This window comes from Telmatherina bonti, assembly GCF_933228915.1.
Source record: "Telmatherina bonti genome assembly, chromosome: 9".
Lineage (NCBI taxonomy): Eukaryota > Metazoa > Chordata > Actinopteri > Atheriniformes > Telmatherinidae > Telmatherina > Telmatherina bonti.
Genome location: NC_136627.1, coordinates 14,620,228 through 14,641,889, shown reverse-complemented (window position 1 = coordinate 14,641,889; position 21,662 = coordinate 14,620,228). Strand labels below are relative to the sequence as shown.

Sequence of the window (21,662 nt, the reverse complement as noted above, 5' to 3'; positions counted from 1 at the left end):
TCCAACATCTTGTGACATTTTGTGCATATCGCTTTCTTGTCAAGATTTAGAAGAGAAGGTCAGTGGTTATGCTTCCATAAAACTGTCAAGCTAATTTTTAACAAAACTTTAAAAGTGATGCAACACAGAAAAAAAAGCTAATTAAGTATTCCAACTACCGGTTTAGAGTGGATAAAATGGGCTGTGTTGTGTTGCCATAAGGAGTTGGCACAGGTTATGTCATGATACACAAAATCAGCTGGCTTATCTACTTTTGAGTGGAAAATTGGGTTTGGACTTTAATCATTTTTATAACTTGAGGTGATGACATTGTGTTTTTGTGTCAGTTGTGTCCTCTCTGGATGCAGAAGAAGTTCATTATTAATTTCAGTTTAATACCAGGTAGAACTAAGTGTGTTTGCAAATTATGTTCCAATTTTTTTATTTAAATAAAATTAATTGGTTTGTACAATAATGAAGGTCAGTGAACCTGCTCTTACTTGCAATTCTGTACTTGAACCTATGTGCACCCATTTAGAGATATATTAATTTAGCTCTGTGTGTATAGACCAGGGTTTGTTGTTGCATTGAAGCTTGAATATTATTTTTTCATTTTTATGTCGCCTTGAATTAAAGAGGGATATGGAAGCACTATAGCTAAAGCACTGAAGGCTGTATCAGTTGTTTGATAACCACTACACCTTGATCCCTAAAAGAAAAAGGTGCATCCTATCTCTGCGAAGGGGTGGGAGAAATCGGGACTTGGTCTTAAATTAAAAAAAAAACAAAAAACAAAAAAAACACAAGACCACAGAAATCCAGCTCTAAATCAGCACTTCTAAAACATTACTGTCATTTCTAACTTTCATTCATTTTCCGAACCGCTTATTCCAATTCAGGGTCGCGGGGAAGCTGGAGTCTATCCCAGCTGGCTTTGGGTGACAGGCAGGGTACACCCTGGACAGCTTGCCAGTCCATCGCAGGGCCACACACAGAGAGACGAACAACCACACTCATGCTCACACTCACTCCTAGGGGCAATTTAGAGTGACCAATTAACCTAACATACATGTCTTTGGATGGTGGGAGGAAGCCGGAGTACCCGGAGAAAACCCATGCATACACGGGGAGAACATGCAAACTCCACACAAAAAGGCCACTGACCAAACCAGCCAAGGATCAAACCAGCGACCTTCTTGCTGTGAGGCCACAGTGCTAACCACTGCGCCACCGTGCAGCCCAATTTCTAACTTATAAATTAAAATATAATGTATTAATGGAGAAAAGCAGTAAAATATCAAAAGATTCTCAAAACTATAGGATACAGTTAATTGTTTGTTGCTTTGAATTATTACCTTGGTGCAGTTGGCTGCTTTTGGCTCCAAGTCGTTGAGCGTAACAAGCTCCCGCAGTAAACTGCTCTCCTGGTAGCCCCCCTTCACCCCACGCAGCTTAAAATATGCCTGTGGCTTGAAGAGGATGAGCCTCAGGTTGATGGCAAAGCCAGCCATGTCGATGGCAAAGGGCCGATGGGGGTCGAACACCGTCTTCCAGCCGTAGACCTTTCCAGCTGCGTTTACCTTCGGGGATTCGTACCGTAGGCCGCCCACAAAGGCCACGGGCCACACTGAGACTTTCCGAGTCGATCTCATCTAGTGGGAGAAAAGTCAAAAGGGGAAACAGAGAAGGGAGGGGAGCAAATTAGAGATCTGAAATGGCATGTATGACTGTGAGAAAGTAACTGAGCCACGGCAGGCAGCGCTGCAGCAGAGCATGGAGGGTTTTTAGAGCCGCTGCTATGATTCATTCTGAAAGATGGAGAATATTGACCGTGCTGCTGTACCCTGCACAGCTGACACGCTGTTAGATGAAGGCAGATGACACACGCTGTTCAACAGCTGCCCTACAATGAGATAATGAGGCACAGCCATCTTTAAAGGGAGTAAACATGGACAGCGCTAAGAGGGTTTGAAGGAGCTGAGCCATTAGAGCGAGTGGCTGTAGTAGCTGGGTGGCTGAAGAGATTCTTTAAGGTGGAGCAGCACCATCCTCCTTTTTTTTCTCTCTGTTTCTGCCCTTTAATCTTCTTGGATCAAACGATTATGCTGCCCTGTCCTTTGTCTGCTGCTCAGTGAGTTTTTGCCACTCTGGCAGGAGCTGCGGTAGTCATAAAAGGTACAATTTTATAATGAGGGACGAAGGTTTAGAAACAGCACATTCGTTTAATCAAACTCGGGGTAGCAGAAATAATGATGCCTTTCAAGTTAAGGGGTCTGGTGAAAATAAAGGTACATGCCAGCCTCTGCAGTATCCAGTAAGATAAAGTAGAGAAAGTGGGGGTGTAAAAAATATTGATAAATAAGCATCTGTCTGAGTGATCAGGGAGGAGTTTGAGCAGCATGATGCAGCTGTGCTTATGGAATCTGTGGACTGAAGCTTCAGGGAAAATAGCTACATAAGGGTATCCTAATGAACTCTGCGTGTTAATGGTAAGACTTGGAAGAAGATGCCACATGTTTTATACAGAGGAAAAAGATTTTTCAGCCAACACACCGTCTTTCACAGCAGTGGTCTTCTGTGTGTTCCATTTCCAACACACCCAGTTTCTTCCCTCACCGCTCACTAAACAAACGGCTCCGACATGAACATTTTTTCTTTAAACTGCTTTTCTGTATGTAAACCCAGCCTTTCGTCTAGCCAACTTGTCACCTGCATGGCTTCAAATAGGAGGAAGCAGTAAATCAGGCTCTTTGCAAGCAATGTCAAGAGGTTTCTCATTCTCTGGTCCGCACTGAAAATGTAAGAATGACTGTTCCGCCCACTGCTTCTGGAGGGAGTATCAGTCGGAGCGAAACAGCACAATTCCCTCTCTTTGTGGCAGCTAAGCAAATGAAAGTGCAACCAAGTTTGCTCAGCCGGATTCTGTCGAGTGAGATATTTTTGAGCACAGTCTTCTTGTTCGGGTGTTGCTCCAGTTTGCGAACGTTTGCCAGCTTCTGCATTTAAGCTCTGTTTCCTGCTCCAGTTAGAATGAGGCCTATAGAGACGTAGTCCTATGTTTGAGTGTAGAAGCAGGAAAAGGAGGAATTAAAAAAGGGAGGAAATGCATGTGATTTCTTTTTTTAATGAACTGGAGCAGAGAAGAGAAGCATCTATGTGCAGTAAACAGTCCTTAAGGGTCTTAGAGGACACAAATGAAAGGGTGTCCTCCGCTACTGCTGCTGGTAGAGTCTGTGAGTTTTGTTTTGTTTTTTTCAAATTAATATAGAAATGCTGCTTTTATTAGGTTTCAGGACTATTTTATATACATCTGATCTAGCTAATAAAACAAACAAACAAAAAAAAAAAAACAGCTTAAATTTGATTGGGCTTCACATTTCTCATCAACCTTGCATACGGTGTACTTAAAACTGAACAAGCTGAAGCAATGACTCTGTCTGAACTGATAGTATCCATTTATATCATTAAGTATATGTTTAATTTTTCCTTTCTGGGTGATTTCAATTAAATCCTTACAAAGTTTTGAGACACACCAATGCAGGTTAAAATTTTCTGGATAAATACATTTAAAACACCAACATGTCCTTTTTAATAGAAGCATGTTCAGATATTGCGGCTTTGGCAAACTGGGTTTGAAAAAGGAACCGAAATGGAAAAAGCAACACAGCAAACATTAACCCAATAAAGCCAAACATATACTTGATTCAAACAGTTTCTGAGACATTTTGCATCACTTTATGGTAGAAACTTTACTTAAAACCCTGTTGTACATCATAAGATACTGGTCTCCTCTATCCTGGTGGATACCAAAAAGCAAATCTCTCCCACAGTAATAAATGGTAAAAGAATAAAAAAAAAAAAAAAAAAAAGTTTTTGTTGGGCTTCAGAGGGTTAAGCATGTTTGTTTTTGGAGAGAACATGTAAGCATTTCCAATCGAGGCCAGGATAATTAATAAACTGCTTTACAGGCATTTACTTATCTGTGGGAAATTAATATTTCATCATATATTAATCAGTTTTCATTCAGACCTGTCTGACCTAAAAAGCAGGCATACATTAAAAGGGGTTTTGTTTGGAAGTTTCTGTTGCTGGGATGAAAGGCCGCTGAAACAAGTGTAATTAGTGGAAACAACTGTCGTGCTCCCTATAACACCAACTCCAACAGCATGAAAAGGATGTGATTAATGTTTCTGTGAGACAAAGTGTACTTCTTTTCTTTTTTCTTACACAGCCCTGCTATAAAAAGACCTGTGGACAAGTCTGGTTTGCAGTTACATATAAAATACTTATTTACACAGTACATACTGTAGATAAACAAAATAGATATACCTCAATAAGCATTTGTATTTAAAATGACCAAGACATTATAGCCTGCCAAATTGATTGCTACATTGTCTCTATTGATTACTTACATATTAAAGCTTGTGGATGCACAGACTTATTATCCAATGATGCTTTAAATGCACACTAAATATGCAAAACAGCCATGATTTATTCACATGTACACACCAATCCCATGTACATGCAATTGAAAGTAACTATATTCTCAGCCTTAGACTTTAGAGTATGTGTGCTCTCATTGCAATGACTCTTTAAAATAGAATTTGCAAGTTTTCACCAGTGCAATGCTACACTTGCATTTTTCCAAAATAAATTAGACAGACAGGAGTATTTTTATTTTTTTTTTTAAATTAACTGAATTGTTGGCTAATTTAGACTAAAACCCAGCCCCTGCTACCAGTATAAGAAGCTAATTAGTTTGAACTACAGCTAGATAGCAAAGAGCTAAACAAGATGTAGTTCCCTGAGATTATCTTAAAAATCTTGTCAACATTCAGCTTATAAATAAATAAAATGATTGACTGTCTGATGTTAGTAGTTTGGTTGGGGTTAGGGTAGGGGTAAGCATTGATATCTGGTATATGTGACTTACATTGACATGGCTTATTTGCAAGGCAAGGAACACACTTTCAAGCTTTCTTTTTCACTTAAAGAGTAACCTATCCATCTACCTGTTGGGATCTGCAGCATATTTACTAACCTCTAACACTGTTTCTGTCTTTCTGGCTGTCACCTTCTCTTTTTCTCTCATTTTTTTCCCCCGTCCTCATCTCCCCCTCTCCTTGGCTCTCTCTCTGCCCCTCAGGGCCATTACTCTGGCCCATAAATAGGCATGTTGGAGGTGATGGAGGGCCTCTGAGGGAGACAAAGCACTTTGGCTGATTCCCAGAGAAAGGTAATGACAGGCCCCGTCAATACCCAGTGCTCCATTTACCATGGACCCCGTCTGCACTACTAACAAGACTTGAGGCTAATACTCGGAGGACCTAGACCGTGTCCGCTCAGGTAATTTGACTGATGTCAAGATGGATGGCCTGAGATGTAAAGATTACGTGCCCAAACTTCGTTCTACCAGCTTTGGATCCTCAACTGTGCTTGTTAAGAGCCACGAAAACTCCTTTTAAAAATAAGAAAGTAGAAACAAAACTGAGTTTCACTAAATATTGCATGTTGTCCTATACTTAATATAAATCATATAAGCCAGAAGAAAACATTTTAGAATGGGTATTTTGTCTTTTTGTAAAGAAATTTTAACAAGAAATGATGTATAATTTAATTATAAGCTCTACAAATACCTATCTACAAAAACCTTAGGTATTTGTAGATACAGGTGGTTTTAGTTGAATTTCCTGCCAATAAATTGCTAATTTTTTAAAAATGTATTTAGCAGTGCTGGTTTGTCTGTCTGTGTGTTAAAGCAAGATAACTCAAAAGGTAGTGGATGGAATTTGATTGAATATTTAAAAAAAAAAAAAACCAAAAAAAAAAACAACCCGATCAGAAATGGAATCAGGAAAAAAGTTATTCGATTTTGGGGCCAATTTGGATTACTGCTTGAATCCAGAAATCCAGGAATTTTGTAAAATATTCTTTAATATGGGGAGATTTGTATAATTCAGCTAAAAGAGCTTCCAGCTCATACATAATCCCCTGAATCAACAGCAAAACAACACAACAATGGCTTGGTAGAGGTCTGTGCATGTAGTTAATGTAGTTAAAAGATTTAAAGAGACACACCCTATTTTCTCAAGATGACTAGAGGTTTTCATTAGATGTCTACACATTTTTTAGGAAATGTTGGAAGCATAATGTGGCTCTGTACATTTATCAGCTTTGTGTTTACACCTGTTTGTCTGTTCGTTAGCAACTTCCTGCAGAAACTACTGAGCAGATTTTCATTGTTTTTCTTTTCTGAGAATGGATCTTAGTCAAACTTGGATTCCATTATATTTTGGGAATGATCCAGATCACCATTTAGATTTGGGAATTTTTTGAAGGGTTCTTGTTGTGAGATCAATGATTGGCATGCTTGGCCAAAAACTACAGGAGAAGTTCCAAACAGGGTTTACAAGATATCAAAGACAGATCTGGATCCCAGCAAAATTCTGGATACTACGATCCAGAACAAGAAAAAATAATAAGAGGGAAGAAAATGCACTAAAACAGTCACAGCACAATTTAAAGATACATTTGATACATATAAATAAGCTAAAAGCTCACACTAGCATACACCAAATTATTGTGAGGACGTGCAGATATTTCCATGTACTGATTGTATTGATTGAATGCAATAAGTACACTGATTGAAAACATAAAGTAGTTTTCTATGAGGTCAGTCCCTCCCCCCACATGAACGCGCGGAATGGAGAGGTAGGGTGAAGGGGAAGGGGGATAATTGGGATTTAGGGTTAGTCTTGAGCCATTGATTCTGTTGAGGTAGCCCACTTACTCAAAGCAGTCTAACATGTTTAGCACACATTGACAGATTTTTGCTAACTAGAACATTTCCGAAAAAGTGAAGTCTGTCATCAAGGCTCTTACATCTTTCAAGGCTTGAGGTTTATGTATGAAATTAGATCATGTGACGGATTTACTTATTATAGTTATGTCAGCAAACTAGTAATATTCTGTTCAGTATCTTATCACAAGCCAACAACTCATTTCACATAAGTGAAAACTGACAGAGCTTCAGCTTGTTACAGCTGGGACCTGGATGCAACCTTGTGTGTCTGTGTTGGGCAACATCAGACAAGCATCACATCCAATTACCAAAGCATCAAAGTTGCACGAAACAGAGCCAACTAAGAGAGCACTCTCTCTTTGTTTTTGCAATCCTTAGTGCCTTTGTAAAAAGTGAATGAATTAAATTAGACTTTTTTGCATCACTAATGACACTATATACTAGCACTGACCTCTTCAAACAGCTCCAGGCTGTATGTGTTGTCATCGTCAGCAAAGTAGACAATTCCAGCTTGGCTGCTGTTGGGATTAAAGGTCTCCCTCAGCCACCGAAGTGCCAGATTCCGCTGCATGGTTCCTCTGGGGATTCTGGGATCTCGAGTGTCACCTCGCACCTTATAGTTCCTGGGCGTCTCCACATTGAGGTGAGTGTAGTTCAGCCCCGTCTCATGTAGGAGTCGTGTGACCAGAGGCGTTCTCCTTTGGGAGTCCTCCACCAGGATCCAGTGCAGGTTAGGAACATGAAGGAAAGTGTTTGCTAACCGTGTCAGCTCTGCCTTCTGCACTGGCCGACTATACGTGGGGGTGATGATGTGGATTGTGGGCAGCACATCAGACCAGGGTGGAGGCCGTGTATATACATATTCTGTCCTCACCACTTCTACAATGTCCTTATCTGAGGCACAGTATTCTTTAGAGTCCTGCACCTGGCCACCTGGCTCCCTCTTGCCCTCGGCACCTTCATCTGCAGATAGGGGGATAAAAAAGACATGTAAGGCATTAGTGCAACCTTGAGCTGCTCTTTGTAAATTTGCCTCAGGTGACTTAAACCCAACGGGGGTAAAGTGTACCTGAGAGTCGGTGGTGGACTGCAAGCCTCTCTGGAATGATAAAGATCTCTTTTACTAGGTGGTGACAGGCTGCAAAAAGTGAAAGCAGGCACTGTGAAAGGATAACACAGCTGACGGACAGAGAGACAGCGCAAGACGAGAGGGAATAGATGAGCCCTGCTATTCCCAGAGCACCACTATCGGGCTTTTCTTTATAGAGGGAAAAAAATAATGGCATATGGATTTCGGAGACGTCTTTTCATGTCCAGATTCCACCACAGACTCCCTCATCCTTTCCTTTGACCCCTCTCTTTGTAAAGCAAACTGTATCATTTTTTGCAGTAAAGGTGCAAAATTGTGTCTTTTTATTTTGCTTACAGGTTTTGGTGCATGTTTCAGAAGATTCAGCTCATTTTGAGGACAAATGTCCTATTGAATACTAATGAATCCATCCTTGATGCACTCTGAGGTCACAGCAGTGGTCCTTGCTGTGACAGTCTGACGTTAGTTATTATGTCATGATGGACAGCGTATGACTATAGAATCATCAAGTCTGTTAATTCCTCTTCATTGTGCCACAGCTAATGGCTGCCTTTGTCACTCCACTGCTCGAAGTTCATTTGCACCTCCAACTTTAAGAGGATCTTTCTGCAGCACTAAGATTAAGACAATCTGCTGATAGCCAGATGTTCAGCTAAGGCTTCCCAGAAGCACGCTGCCAAAAAAGAAAAAAAAAAAATCACTCGCTTCTCCTTTAGGAACAGACAAAAGGAAGCTTGTGCGCACTGCTTGGTCAGACAGTACAGGCTAAAGAAAACAATTCTTTTTGGTTAATTGTGTGTTCTGTGTGTCTCAGGATGGTGATAAGGCAAGGCAAGTTTATTTGTGTAGCACATTTGAGGAATCGAGCAGCAGCATTGTGGACTTACTGAAGCTATCTGATGGACTTTTTAAGGAAGACCTGTAAGTAGAGTTGTCAAATTTACGAACAATAGTTTTTCTAAATGTTTTTCTAAATCCTTTAATCCTTCATGTTCTGTAAGTGATAAAAGGCTGACTTCACAACTGGCCTAATGTGATTGTGATATTCAGGTCTGAGTCCAGGACTACACCAAGATTTCAGGCTTTATTAGTTTTTAATGTAGTTGTTTGAAGCTGGTTGCTGACTTTTAATCTTTCTTCCTTGGCTTCTTATTTAAATTTTGCCTTCATTAAAGTAAGCCAACTGTTCTCATTTGAGTAATTCTGTTTTGTTTGTTAACTCATCTACGCTGGCTCGTGGCACTGCAAGAAGGGCAAACAGCTTCATCGATTTGAAGTCGCTGTAATTTGTGTGTTTACTCTACAGCATACTTGACATTTTAGCAAGTTGGCTTGTGGTCTGTGGAGATGATTGGAGGGGGGTGGGGGTGGGGGTACGTATTAATGACTCAGACTGATGTGCACACATGATATTACATACGGTCACAAGGTATTCCATGACGCCAGTCACGAAGGCTAAGTTGTGATTTATGGGTTCATGTGCAAAGGTGTGTAGGTAATTAAGTGACGCGAGAGCATTTTGTGACAAACTACAGTGTGTATATCATAATAAACACACATAACTGTGTACATGTCGATCTATCTTTCCTGTCCTGTCTATCTCAACCAGTCGAGGGAGATGGCTGCCCTCCCGGGTTATGCTGAAGGTTTTGCCTTCCTTTTAAAGGGTAGTTTTCTTTTTGACCGCATGCATGCACACTCAGGATCAAAGTCAAGATTCAATGCAATCTGTTGGTTTCTCATTGCTAGGGTATTCATGACTTGGCATGAACTGATAGGTCTGTAAGGTGACCTGAGATGACAATGTTGTGAAGTGGTGCCATTAAAAATAAAGCTGAATTGAACTGAAATGAATAACTAAATGCAGATTAGATACATCACTGTATTACTGATGAACTGAATACACGACATTAAAATAATGTATGAGAAGCAAATATGTGATGGTAACTTATAAAACTTAAATGATATATAAAAACAATCTGCTCTGATGAAGTTTATAGAGACTTGATAGGTGTTATTAAGTTCTGATGAAGCTTGTGGTCATGTTTGAAGTGCAGTGTTAGGTTCAAGGACCCACTTCAAGGTTGATATTGCCAGTGGAGTGCATACCCTTGCGGATGGCGAGAAGTGGAGCTATAGCACTTTGGTGCCAAACGGTGATGAGCAGTGTCCAAGGTAACACGATCAACACGATGGCAAGAATATCTCTTCTCTTCGGCATCTCCAGGATTGGTTGTTTGGCTCGGCATTACCTGGACACAAAGACATTGTCATATAGCACAAGAAATGACAGCAAGAGCCCTGAAGAAAACAAACACTGGGTGTGTATTTGTACAAATAGATGGTAAAAAAAACCCTAGTAATGACTATTGAGCAGGAGACCATTAGTCATGCTGCACCTGGCCAAGAGAAAAACTGAAAATGACTGAGACAGATTATTTTCTGCCTTCAGATGTAAATAAGATTATATTTAGCCACACATGCAGCAACAATATAGATTCTGATAGAATTAAATGATGGAGGGGCTGAATACTGAAATATGTAGTAGAAAATAAAGTTGGGAAAAACAACCTTGTAAAAAAAAAAAAAAAAAAAAAAAAGTCAAAGTCGCCGTTGGAGGCCTGGGATCAGGACCTCTGCAAACACAATGAGCTCATCAGTAATTTCACTGAAGTCGTGTGACTTAATGCCCAGTAATGAAACTATTCACCTGCCAAATGGCAGGAAGCGATGCCCCCATACTGCTGGATGACTGCAGCAAATCTGCATTCTTTCTAAGTACAGAACATTTCACACAGCGTTGTATTGCTTTATTCCTTTTCTGCTGCAATACTTTAATTACACATTAGTAAAAAGGGTAATGTTAGTAAAATCAAGCAATAAAACATGGATGACATGCTTATCCACTCATGTAGCTACTGAAAATTAAAGCTACGGTGGTTATAATGAAAGCATTTTAGAAGCTGCATATTTGAAACATTACTACAACATTATTACAGTGGCCTAAGTGGCTTTTATTCACTGGCTGAATTGTTAGTTATTGTATCCCTCTTAGAAGTACTTTCATTTTTGTTAGTGGTTGTTTTTGTTTTTATTTCACTTTGCAAGGAAATCATTAAAATGACCTGTCTGGATCTTGTCTTAAGGTGAATCATGAGAAAATGGAAAATTAATGGCTTAAGAAATCAAACATATGAAAGAAAACTTGAATGTGAAAATAAGCCCAGTAAAAAAAAGGAAAATGAATAGGTTAGCTAGTTTTCATAGCTAATAACTTATTGCTGCTTTGCTAGCATAGCTATTAAACCAGCTGACTTCATAGTATTAATTGAAGTTGTTCTGGTAATAGTTTATATTTTATCTGGCAACAAATCCAATTTAGTTAGCAAAACAAGAGTCCACTTTACTGTAGCTAGCTGTTTAGCACTTCCATGAAAACAAGAGTAAGCTATTGCTCATATGACCAATGACTGTTACAGATATTTCTAGTTTACTCTTTATAGAATAAGTAGCCTGAACATGAGATGTTAAACGCTACATGTAAGTTATTTACTTTTAAATTAAACAAATTTTGTCCTCTTTTTTTATTTCGTAAGAAAGGATTCATGTCTGCTAACTTTAGACAATGTAAAGATGCAGAACGTTGCTTTGCCTGCTGGGACATAAGTACCATCTTGTAAGGAATGCTATCCCATTACCTCGGTTTACACCCATTTATGCCTGGTTAGATTTTCTTTTGTTTGGATACAGTTAAATATAGTGCAAGATGGAAGATATTGAGAGAAAGATGCACCCTACCAGGAGTAATTGAACTGCACACCTGAATGAAAGATCTGGTAATTAACAAGCTGTTCTTGTGCCAAAAGCAGATTTCCTACCCCGGTGTTTTTGGCATATTTATTCAAATATACTAATTATGATGTTTTCAGATGCATTTAGAAAATAATCTTAGAGCTTAAAAAAAAAAAAAAAAAAAAAAAAAAAGAAAAAAAAATTGGACAACATTAACTTCCCATTCTTTATTATGGACTCATCTGAGATTGACTTTGCTTCCCTGCATCTGAACTATTTTTATTTACAGTTTGAGTAAAGGGGAGGTGGATGAAACTCGACTCAACATATTTGTTTTGAAGATGAATTGTTCAAATCTTCGTTTTGATTTGGTCAGAAAGCCTAGAGCAGTGATCTCCAACCCCCGGGCCACAGCCGGGTCATTTGGCACCGGGCCGCGAATAAAGAAAAAATAATTTCCATTATTTTATTTTATTTTTACACAAATTATGTTTTATTTTGAAAAGTGACCGGTTTTTCTCTGTTGCATCCGTCTCACTCTATGCAAGTCAAGGCCGCGACGCCACACTTCACGTAATACATCCCGCTAAATTTAATCCCAAGCTCGCAAAATGAGCAAAAAACAAACTTCTTTAGATAGTTTCTTTGCAAAGGGAAAACGGTCCAATGAAGGGACAGAAGAGGAACCTGCACCCGCTAAAAAAGGGAAAGCTGCCTTTAACAGGCAGTATCAAGAAACATATTTAAAATATGGATTTATCGCCACGGGCGACTCCCACGCACCAAACTTGCTGTGCGTAATATGCGGTGACCGGCTCTCTAATGAGGCGATGAAGCCTTCAAAATTGGTTCGCCACTTGGAGAGCAAGCACCCCATGGTAAAAGACAAACCTTTAGAGTATTTTCAAAGGAAAAAACGTGAAAATGAAGGGCAGAAGCAGTTACTGATGGCCACCACGTCAACAAATTCGAGTGCACTGAGAGCATCATATTTGGTGGCTAACCGTATTGCTAAGGCCAAGAAGCCATTCACTATTGGTGAAGACCTTATTCTACCCGCTGCCAAAGACATTTGCCATGAAATTCTAGGAGAGTCTGCTGTTAAAAAGATTGCAAAGGTACCTCTTTCGGCGAGCACCGTCACTCGGCGCATTGAAGAAATAGCAGAGGACATTGAGACACAGTTGTTGGAGAGAATTAATAATTCACCTTGGTATGCTCTCCAGATTGACGAGTCAACAGATATTGACAACAATGCACTACTTCTTGTTTATGTGCGATATCTTTATGAGGAGGATACGCACGAAGATATGTTGTCTGCACTATCGTTGCCGACTAAAACTATAGGTGCAGAACTATTCAAGTTGGTGAATTAATATATGTCAGGAAAACTAAAATGGTCCTTTTGTGTCGGCATATGCACGGATGGAGCTGCTGCCATGACTGGACGGCTGTCTGGTTTAACTGCTCGGATCAAGGAGGTTGCACCTGAATGCGAGTCTACGCATTGTGTCATTCACAGGGAAATGCTGGCTAGCCGAAAAATGCCACTGGAGTTGAGCGGCATACTGAATGATGTGGTTAAAGTCATCAACCACATTAAAGCACACGCCCTTAATTCGCGCCTGTTTGAACAACTTTGTGAAGAGATGGATGCGAACCACAAACGCCTCCTTTTATACACGGAGATAAGATGGTTATCACGAGCGAGATCGCTGGCCAGAGTATTTGAATTACGAGAGCCGTTGCAGAGATTTCTCCCTGAAAAAGAATCACCGCTGGCGCCACACTTCACTGATGAGGAATGGATCGCAAAACTGGCTTACCTGTGCGACATATTCAACCAATGAACTGAACTTGTCACTTCAAGGAAAGATGACAACTGTCTTCAAGTTAGCAGATAAAGTAGCTGCATTCAAAGCTAAACTGAATTTGTGGGGACGGCTTGTGAGCAGAGGCACATTTGGCATGTTTCATACACTGGCAGGGATTTTGGATGAGAATCAGCTTGCACCTTCGTTCTCCCAGCTGACACAAGAACACCTGTCCTTGCTGTCAGAAGAGTTTGAGCGCTACTTCCCAACCACAGAAGATCCAAGAACTGCCAAGGAATGGATCCGCAAACCATTTGTCAACAAACCGGGACAATCCAGCATGTCGATGTGTGAAGAAGATCAACTGCTGGAGATCGCAAATGACGGGGGCCTTAAGCATCTGTTTGAGACATCAACTCTGCCGTTGTTCTGGTTGAAAGTCATGGCAGAATATCCCGAGATCGCCACAACAGCACTGAAAACCCTATTGCCATTTCTGACATCGTATCTATGTGAAGCTGGGTTTTCTGCAGTGACGGCAACCAAAACCAAATTACGGAGCAGACTGGATCTAAGTCACACACTTCGGGTATCATTGTCTCCCATAACCCCAAGATGGGACCGTCTCGTTGCAGCAAAACAAGCTCAGGGCTCCCACTGATTCAGTGCTGCTGTGATAAGCGAGTGAAATCATGAAGTTTGTTTTTGCGTTGGGTCTTATTTTGAAGGTATGTTGAAACATTATCATAGCAACCAGAGTGTGTTGCATTGTGTCGGGTAGAAACGATGTTGCTCATGTGATGTTTTGTTGTTGGTGTGACGTTACGAGGACACCGCTAATAAAGTTGTGCATGATACCACAGTGGATTTACGTTCATTATTATTATTACTACAGAGGAAAATACAACAGTTTTTAATGCCGATCTTGTCATTTTATTTAGTTTTTATAAGCTTCACCTTTAGATTGGGCCGTGAAAATATTGTCAGACATTAAACCGGTCCGCGGTACAGGTTGGGGACCACTGGCCTAGAGTGTTGGTTGGTAAAAAGGTTGATGAAGAGAGGATAAGAGGGCCTATATCTCCATATCAACAAAAAACAATGTCTGTTTTAACCAGATTCATGCATAAAACTTTCAGCCAATAAAAGTCTTGCTTCTCGTTCACTGCTAATAGTTTAAAATCTTCTATTCTATTCTATTCTATTCTATTCTATTCTATTCTATTCTATTCTATTCTATTCTAGTCTAGTCTAGTCTAGTCTAGTCTATTCTAGTCCAGTCTATTCTAGTCTATTCTACAGTCATTTAGCAGATGCTTTTACCCAAAACGACTTACATTTGAGTGAGAACAACACAAGTAGAGGACAGTAGAGGACATCGTAGGAAGGTGCTAGTGGACTGTTCAGTTGGACGTAGGTCCTTACATGAAGTGCTACAGTTTTTTTTGTTTGTTTGTTTTCTTCCTTCCCACCCCATAATATCATCAAGGTTAAAATACAAAGAATTAATACCATAATGTTCGTTGCAATGAACTGGGCTAAGTTCTCAAACTTTCCAACAAATATAGCTATACTAAGTGTGGAAGTGGTCCTTGAAGAGCTGAGTCTAAGCACAGTTCTAATTACAAGGCCTGCATAGAATTAAGCATGAAAGCATCACATCTGCATGAATCTGCTCTAACTGGTCAGCTGATCAAAGATACTAGGCGTGCCAAAATTGTCATTTACCTTTCTGTCTTTAAAGTTGTATGTTAACAATTAAAAAGCATGGATGTTAGATTTTGTTATTTTGTATTTAAGCAATAGTTTCCTTAAAAAAAATCTCTAGTAGTAATCTAGTAGTTTGTAATATTGCAGACTTTCAATATATAGAGGGAAAAAGAAGTTATAAAAAAAACATACTGAGGGGAATTTAAAAATAACCTACAAACAACACCACTGACTAGTAAACCTTTTTGCAAATTTATATTCCAACTGTGTTTGGTTTGACATTCAGGACACGAGGTAGAAGTCCTGACCATAGAATAAGGTTACAGCTGCAATCAGTAAAAATAAACCTTTTTCTAAATGCTATTCAAAGGTTCACCATTTGAGACTACGGGTGAGGAACTCGCTTGAGGTTCAAAATAGTGTTTCTGCTTTTTCCGGTCAAAAGGACCCAGATGAAGTGGTTTGGGTTTCAGTGAAGGTTCAGGATCCTTCACTAAAACCTTCCAGATGATTATTTTTTCACATGTCCTACCAGGAAAAGACCCCTGAGTGGATCTAGAAAATTATGGAAAGAATGTCTTGCTTTGGAAAACCTCCATGTCCCCTCAGGAGAGCTTGGCAGCTCTGCTTAGACTGTAGCCTCGACGACTGGACAAGGATGAGCAGAGAAATATGGATGGAGGGATAAATGGTTGGGTCATGTCAACTCCCCGCTCTCCTTTGCTCATTTACATTGAATTTAAGGACAGTAGACCTCCCCCTTTCCTCTAAGGGTCTGTCTTTCCTCATAGTTAATAAGATTTTGGACTTATGCCAAGCTGCAACTGGAAAAAAAGCAGTTATTATGTGATCAGCTCAATTAAATAAAAGGGAAAACAGGCATAATGTGTGCCCAGGTGTTAAATATATTCATTTCAGCTTCTCACATGAAAAAATATGCCATTGTTTCCTAAGGTGATCCTGCTCCCACAGCTGGGAAATAGGACAGTATATTGAGGATTAACTTAATTGTACATGCCAATTAAGTTTATTGAGTTTTATAAATAAACAATGCTTCAGCCCGAGGTGTGAATTATTCTGACACCGGCTTTTCACAACATAAATAGTTATTTTCAGATTTGTGGGTAAATTGCTGGTCTTTATAAACAATATATGCATATGAGCACAATATGTTGAACAGAAAGCAACAATATGCACAGTCTAAGTTGTTTAAATGTATCATTTGAGACACTGAACATGTAATGCATTTGTTCTGAAGATGCACTTGTTAACTTGGTTTCTGTCAAAACAGATATATAAATAAGAGATTAACTTTTAATATCTTTTTATTATTATAATATGAAACGCAAGTCTTTTACACAAATAAACACATGGACATAAAGTCTGCTAGTCAGGTGTCAGGCCATCAAATGCCAGGAGAACAACTCCAGTGCACCTCCGTATTGATTCTGTCACTCACTCGGACTTTAAAAAGATATTTCATAGCAATCTGGCATCCATCCCATTAGCAGTGTAAATTTACAATGATTCTTAGACAAACTGCAAAAAAGGAACATGAATTGGTTTGAAGTGAATGGGGGTGTGTTGCAAGAGGTATTAGCTGTAATTCAGTCGGAGTTGCCCTAATCAGAAAATAATCTAATGAGAAAAAAAAAAAAAGGAAAACAAAAAGTTACAGATTTGCTGGTGCAGATTTGTGACAACTGTTGAGTCGCTTTATTTTTTTTTAAAATCAATAATTTAGAGACATCAGCTGTGTCTTTACAAAGTTGCCTCTATTTTGCTTAAAAAAAAGACATCAATTCGACTTCAAAACAGAAAAAACTACCTTAAACAATCTGTTTGAATTTTTACCATTTTCTACACCTTTTCCTGTTAACATCTTGGAAATGTATATAAATTCTTCACTGACTATAATGGCTCTTGATTTATGTCATTTTCATACGAGTTTCACACAATTTAGTTTTGATTCAAGCAGTTTACGCAGATAATTAGCTTCATCTGCTTTTAGAACTTTGATGGTATTTTTTGGCCACATTTATGCAGAAATTTAGTAATTTTGAAGACTATTAGAATTTCAAACCCCATTTCATTGAGTTGATTTTCTCAGGATTTATAGCAGTCAGTTTGAGTTTGAAGTTCAATTTGATCTTTTACTAAAGTGTGTTTGAGCAGATAATGGCCATGGCTTTAAAATGTCACTCTTCGTGTAAAAAGCAGCTTTTTGTGGAGTAGCCTCTGACTCCAAGATACCCTCATGGCATCTCTGTGATCTGGTTATTTTCTCAGAAATTGGGATTTCTTGAATCTACGTAAATGAAATAAAACAGTTTTGACAGGCTGAGCAGTAATCCCTGTGACCTGAAAAATACAAACGCCGTGTCTGAAATAGATTAGAAATTCCTAACAAATCTGCAAATTTGAAAGAATTGTTTTCTGAATGCAGGAGTAACACCGCTCTGAGGTATTCTGCAATCATTTGTGATGATTTGTGGTCCCATTGTGATGTTAGAATCTGTGGAGAATTCCCTAAATTACTTTCCTGCTCTGAGGTTTGACACAATAATATGAACGAGAAAGACTCACCCACAGTTAGAACTGGATCATGGCACCACTGGGGATGCGCAGCTGGGAAGGCCACACTGCATGCTGAATGGGCTACCTAACAATGACATTCTCCATGACACATCTCCATTTCCACAGACAGACAACAAAGAGTCCAGACCTGGAAGAAAAAGATGGTTTTGGTAAGCAAAGCATGGCTCCTTTCACTTAATGTCAGCTCAAGCATTTCAGTGAAAGTCATGCAGATTTAAAGCTACTTGAAGAGGGTCTGAAAGTCAAAAGCCTGACAGTGATCCTTGGCTGTGCGAGATCTATTTATCATTCATCATCAAACAACCAGAGCTGAGGAGCAGCAGTGAAAGAGGATACCTGTATGATGTGGAAAACAGGAATTCAGATCCACATTAATCAGGTTTAGATGAGGAATCTCTCCCTTGGTGGTATAACCCTGCTGCGTTTCATAATTTAACCCTCTGCTTATGTGTGAAATTTTTAAAACTCTATATATTGATACCCAACTACCCAATTCATTCCAAGCTCAATGGCACACACAAAGGCTTCATTTTCATTTTTTTCATTCTATCCTCTTTTTTTCTTTGCCAAATATGGAAACTGGAGGAGCGTTAGTCACAACTCTTTTGCCTGCCAGCAGTGGGATGTGACAAAAATAAACTAGAATCATGTCTTATTCAAAGACATCTGAGGAAATGTTGCTTCTGCTGAAGCTTCTCACAGTCAGTGATGACTTCATGCTACATCAGCACCTGAACTTGAAGGCTGCAGTATTTTTAGTTCTCCTTGTGACAGAAACTCATATAAACTGCAAATATGTATGTTTTGTTGAAAGAACACAGCAGGAGTCTCAGTGTGGCACTGCAAACTGCCTATGACCCAGTAAAGCACCAGGACATGTTTGGGCTTTATTTGCAAAACTAAAACAAACATTGTGTCAGTCTATTTTCATAAAGCCTGAAGTGTTCCTCATATCCGCACTCTGTGCATCTGAAAGTTGACATCATAGACAAAGAGAAAATGAATAACAAAAAAAAAAACACACAGGCTTTATAGGTTTGTGGAATTTCTCCAGTATGTCTCTTGTATGCTAACTACAAGAAAGAAATGCAATTAGCAGCACCAACAAACTGGCTTTACTCTCATGAATTTGAGGTCAAAATGACTTTTTTATTTTTATTTGTTTTTAAATTAAATTTCATGTGGAATGTTTGTCTCCTCCAAGCATCTGATGGAAACAGTTAAATTGTAAAACCTCCTAAAATCGCTAAAAACAACAGATTTGTGAGAGTTTTTTCTTTCTTGAACAAAGCTGGGTAATAGCAACCTGCTGAGCAGAGCTCCAATGCACTGAATAAAATGGAGTTGTTCTGCATGCATTAAAAGTTTTCTTTTCTGTTTTGGAAAAGTTTCTACATATTTGAGCTATGTTGTTCCATAAACAAGGAATACATAAATGATGTTTAGCTCTGCTAACTCTCTGTTAAAGTCTCTTTGGAAATTGGACTTTATTTTTTTCTTGTGTTGCATCTCCCTCTGTTCTTCCAGTCAACATAAATCAGAGAGTTTGACCAGGTAGGTTATAACAGACTGTCAGTAGAAGTAAAAAGAAATATGATGTGGCATTTAATATGATGCATTTATTACTCATTACTCATTTTACAAGGCCAATGTCTGACAGTGTAGCATAGCTGTTTTCCCATGATGGCTAAAGCAGTGACCAGATGAGGTTACCGCTCTAATTTTAGCCACATTTCTAGTTGTATTTATGGTGTCACTGATTTGACTTTCTGTCTCTCTATTTCAACCTACAGTGCTTTATGAGATGTGTTAGCATGGAGTATACTGCAGAAAGTCAGGCGTATTGTAACTGTGGTTGGTAAGCTATAGAGTTATACCCATGAACCATTGTGTTACTGCACCATGCTTATCAGTCCAGACAAAATGAGGTGGCTACTAGATTTAGATGTTTCGCAGAACCAACTGTTCATGATGTTGATAATCCCCCCGACTCCTTTAGAAACAGAATGATTACTCTTCTGAGGAGCTGCTTGACATCAACTGTACATTCACTAATCTTTTCAAATGCATCCCATTCATCCATTTTCTTCCTGCTTATCTGGTAAAAATCCTAAAATATCAAATGCTACCCATTTTTTGTGGCCTGTTATGTGTAAATTACAACACTGTGAAGGAAACTTACACAAGTAACCTGACCACACATGTTTTGAGATAAAAAACACATGAAACACTTTTGATGCATGATGTTTTCTGTATACCCCCATGAATAAAAAAAACAAAACCAAAAAAATAAAGCATTTTTTAAAAATTATTATTATTATTTTGATTGTTTGGAATTTGTAGTTTTACCTAGAGATCTGGTGGCTCTGCTCTAATTCCCAAGATGGCTGAATTTTCCCTTATCCTTACCTTTCGTCCCTTTCAGTAATGTCCAAAATCCTGAATTAGTTTTTAATGCTTGTCTCAAGTTGCAACGTAGCAGCAAAGCAGCTTAAAAAACATTAAACACACCACCCCATTTAGCGACTTTGAAAACTTTGAAATGTATCCAACAATGTATTAGCTAAAGCTATTTTGCTATCAAGGCAATGAAAAATATACATCACTTTTAAAATTGTGCTGAACAGAAGCTAGTCATCTAGTTGGTTACACTAAACAAAACTGACTGAGAACAGAAAGTATCACGTGTAAAAGTGTCAAGCTAGATGTTCAGCTTTGTCAAAGCTGTTGCATTCTCTGTCTTTACAGCAGTGGGGCATAGCAGCAAACTGACAATACAGCACAGGATTTTCTAGCAATGCATATTCACCTTTAAAATGTCAACTGATTATGTGTGTAGCATGAAATGCAGCAAAACGATCAACAGAAGATGTGTAGGATAGCAATAACATTCGAAATGTCTTGGCATGTTATTCACACAGATTTTCAAGATAGCAGGCAGCAGTGTAGAAACATGATAACAAGGCTGGAGTGGACCACAAACTACTGGGTGCCATGTTTGCTACTGTGGCATCTGAACTGTGTGATGTAGTAAGATTACAGAACGTATTTCCCACACCTCGGGCTGCAGCAGCAGCAGAAGCTTGACAGCCTTTCACATCAGCACGAACTAACCAGCTGTGAAGGAAACACCTGCCGCTGATTAATAAAGTATCACAGCAACTATGCCACATGTGAGAACTGTTGTACTGATTGTTGAACTAACAACATTAACCCCCGAAGGTTAAACATGGAGGTGAAACTACATTTAGCCAGTGGGTTTAAGTTTCAGTTGCATAAGACGCCCATTTACCTTTCAATTTTTTGTTCCAGTGTTTTGCGTTGAGATATCAATGCAAAAAAAAAAAAAAAAAAAAAAAAAAAAGGACTATATATATATATATATATATATACATATATATATATATATATATATATATATATATATATATATATATATACATATATATATATATGTGTGTGTGTGTGTGTGTGTGTGTGTATAAATCTGCAGATATGCAATCCAAAGTCATTTGAACATGTATATCATATCTATATCTATATCTATATCTATATATATATATATATATATATATATATATATATATATATATATATATATATATATATATATATACACCCCTTATTGCAAAGCAATTTGGAGTTTTACTTCATCTCTCAAAATCCTAACTGTGAGAAGCAGCTGACAGCCATCAGGTCAGCTTTGCTGGCTCTCACTTCCTCCCTCCCTTTTCTCCCCTCTCTTCCTTTTCTCCCTGCAATTTGTAAAGCTAAGGCTTCAAACATGAAACAGGGGCATGTCTCCAAGTTTGTAATCAGTCTGCCTCAGACTTCTGAGCTCCCATGGCCCGGCACATATCCTATATCCCGAGGACCA

At 38.9% G+C, this 21,662-nt stretch overlaps 1 protein-coding gene across 2 annotated transcripts in view; it reads right to left on the bottom strand.

The window, feature by feature from the left end:
• The window catches only part of b3gat1a (beta-1,3-glucuronyltransferase 1 (glucuronosyltransferase P) a), an 89,458-nt gene that overhangs the window by 5,411 nt on the left and 62,385 nt on the right, over window positions 1-21,662 (bottom strand). Inside the window, exons 3-7 of one of the 2 annotated variants that reach the window (XM_079246524.1) lie at window positions 17,774-17,912; window positions 9,981-10,123; window positions 7,851-7,919; window positions 7,233-7,744; window positions 1,335-1,631 (exon numbers count right to left, since the gene is read on the bottom strand). In XM_079246524.1, the coding sequence (XP_079102650.1) occupies window positions 1,335-1,631; window positions 7,233-7,744; window positions 7,851-7,919; window positions 9,981-10,092 (990 nt within the window). In that variant the 5' untranslated portion in view covers window positions 10,093-10,123; window positions 17,774-17,912. The remainder of the gene's footprint in view (window positions 1-1,334; window positions 1,632-7,232; window positions 7,745-7,850; window positions 7,920-9,980; window positions 10,124-17,773; window positions 17,913-21,662) is intronic. The other variant, XM_079246525.1, reaches the window with a different exon arrangement.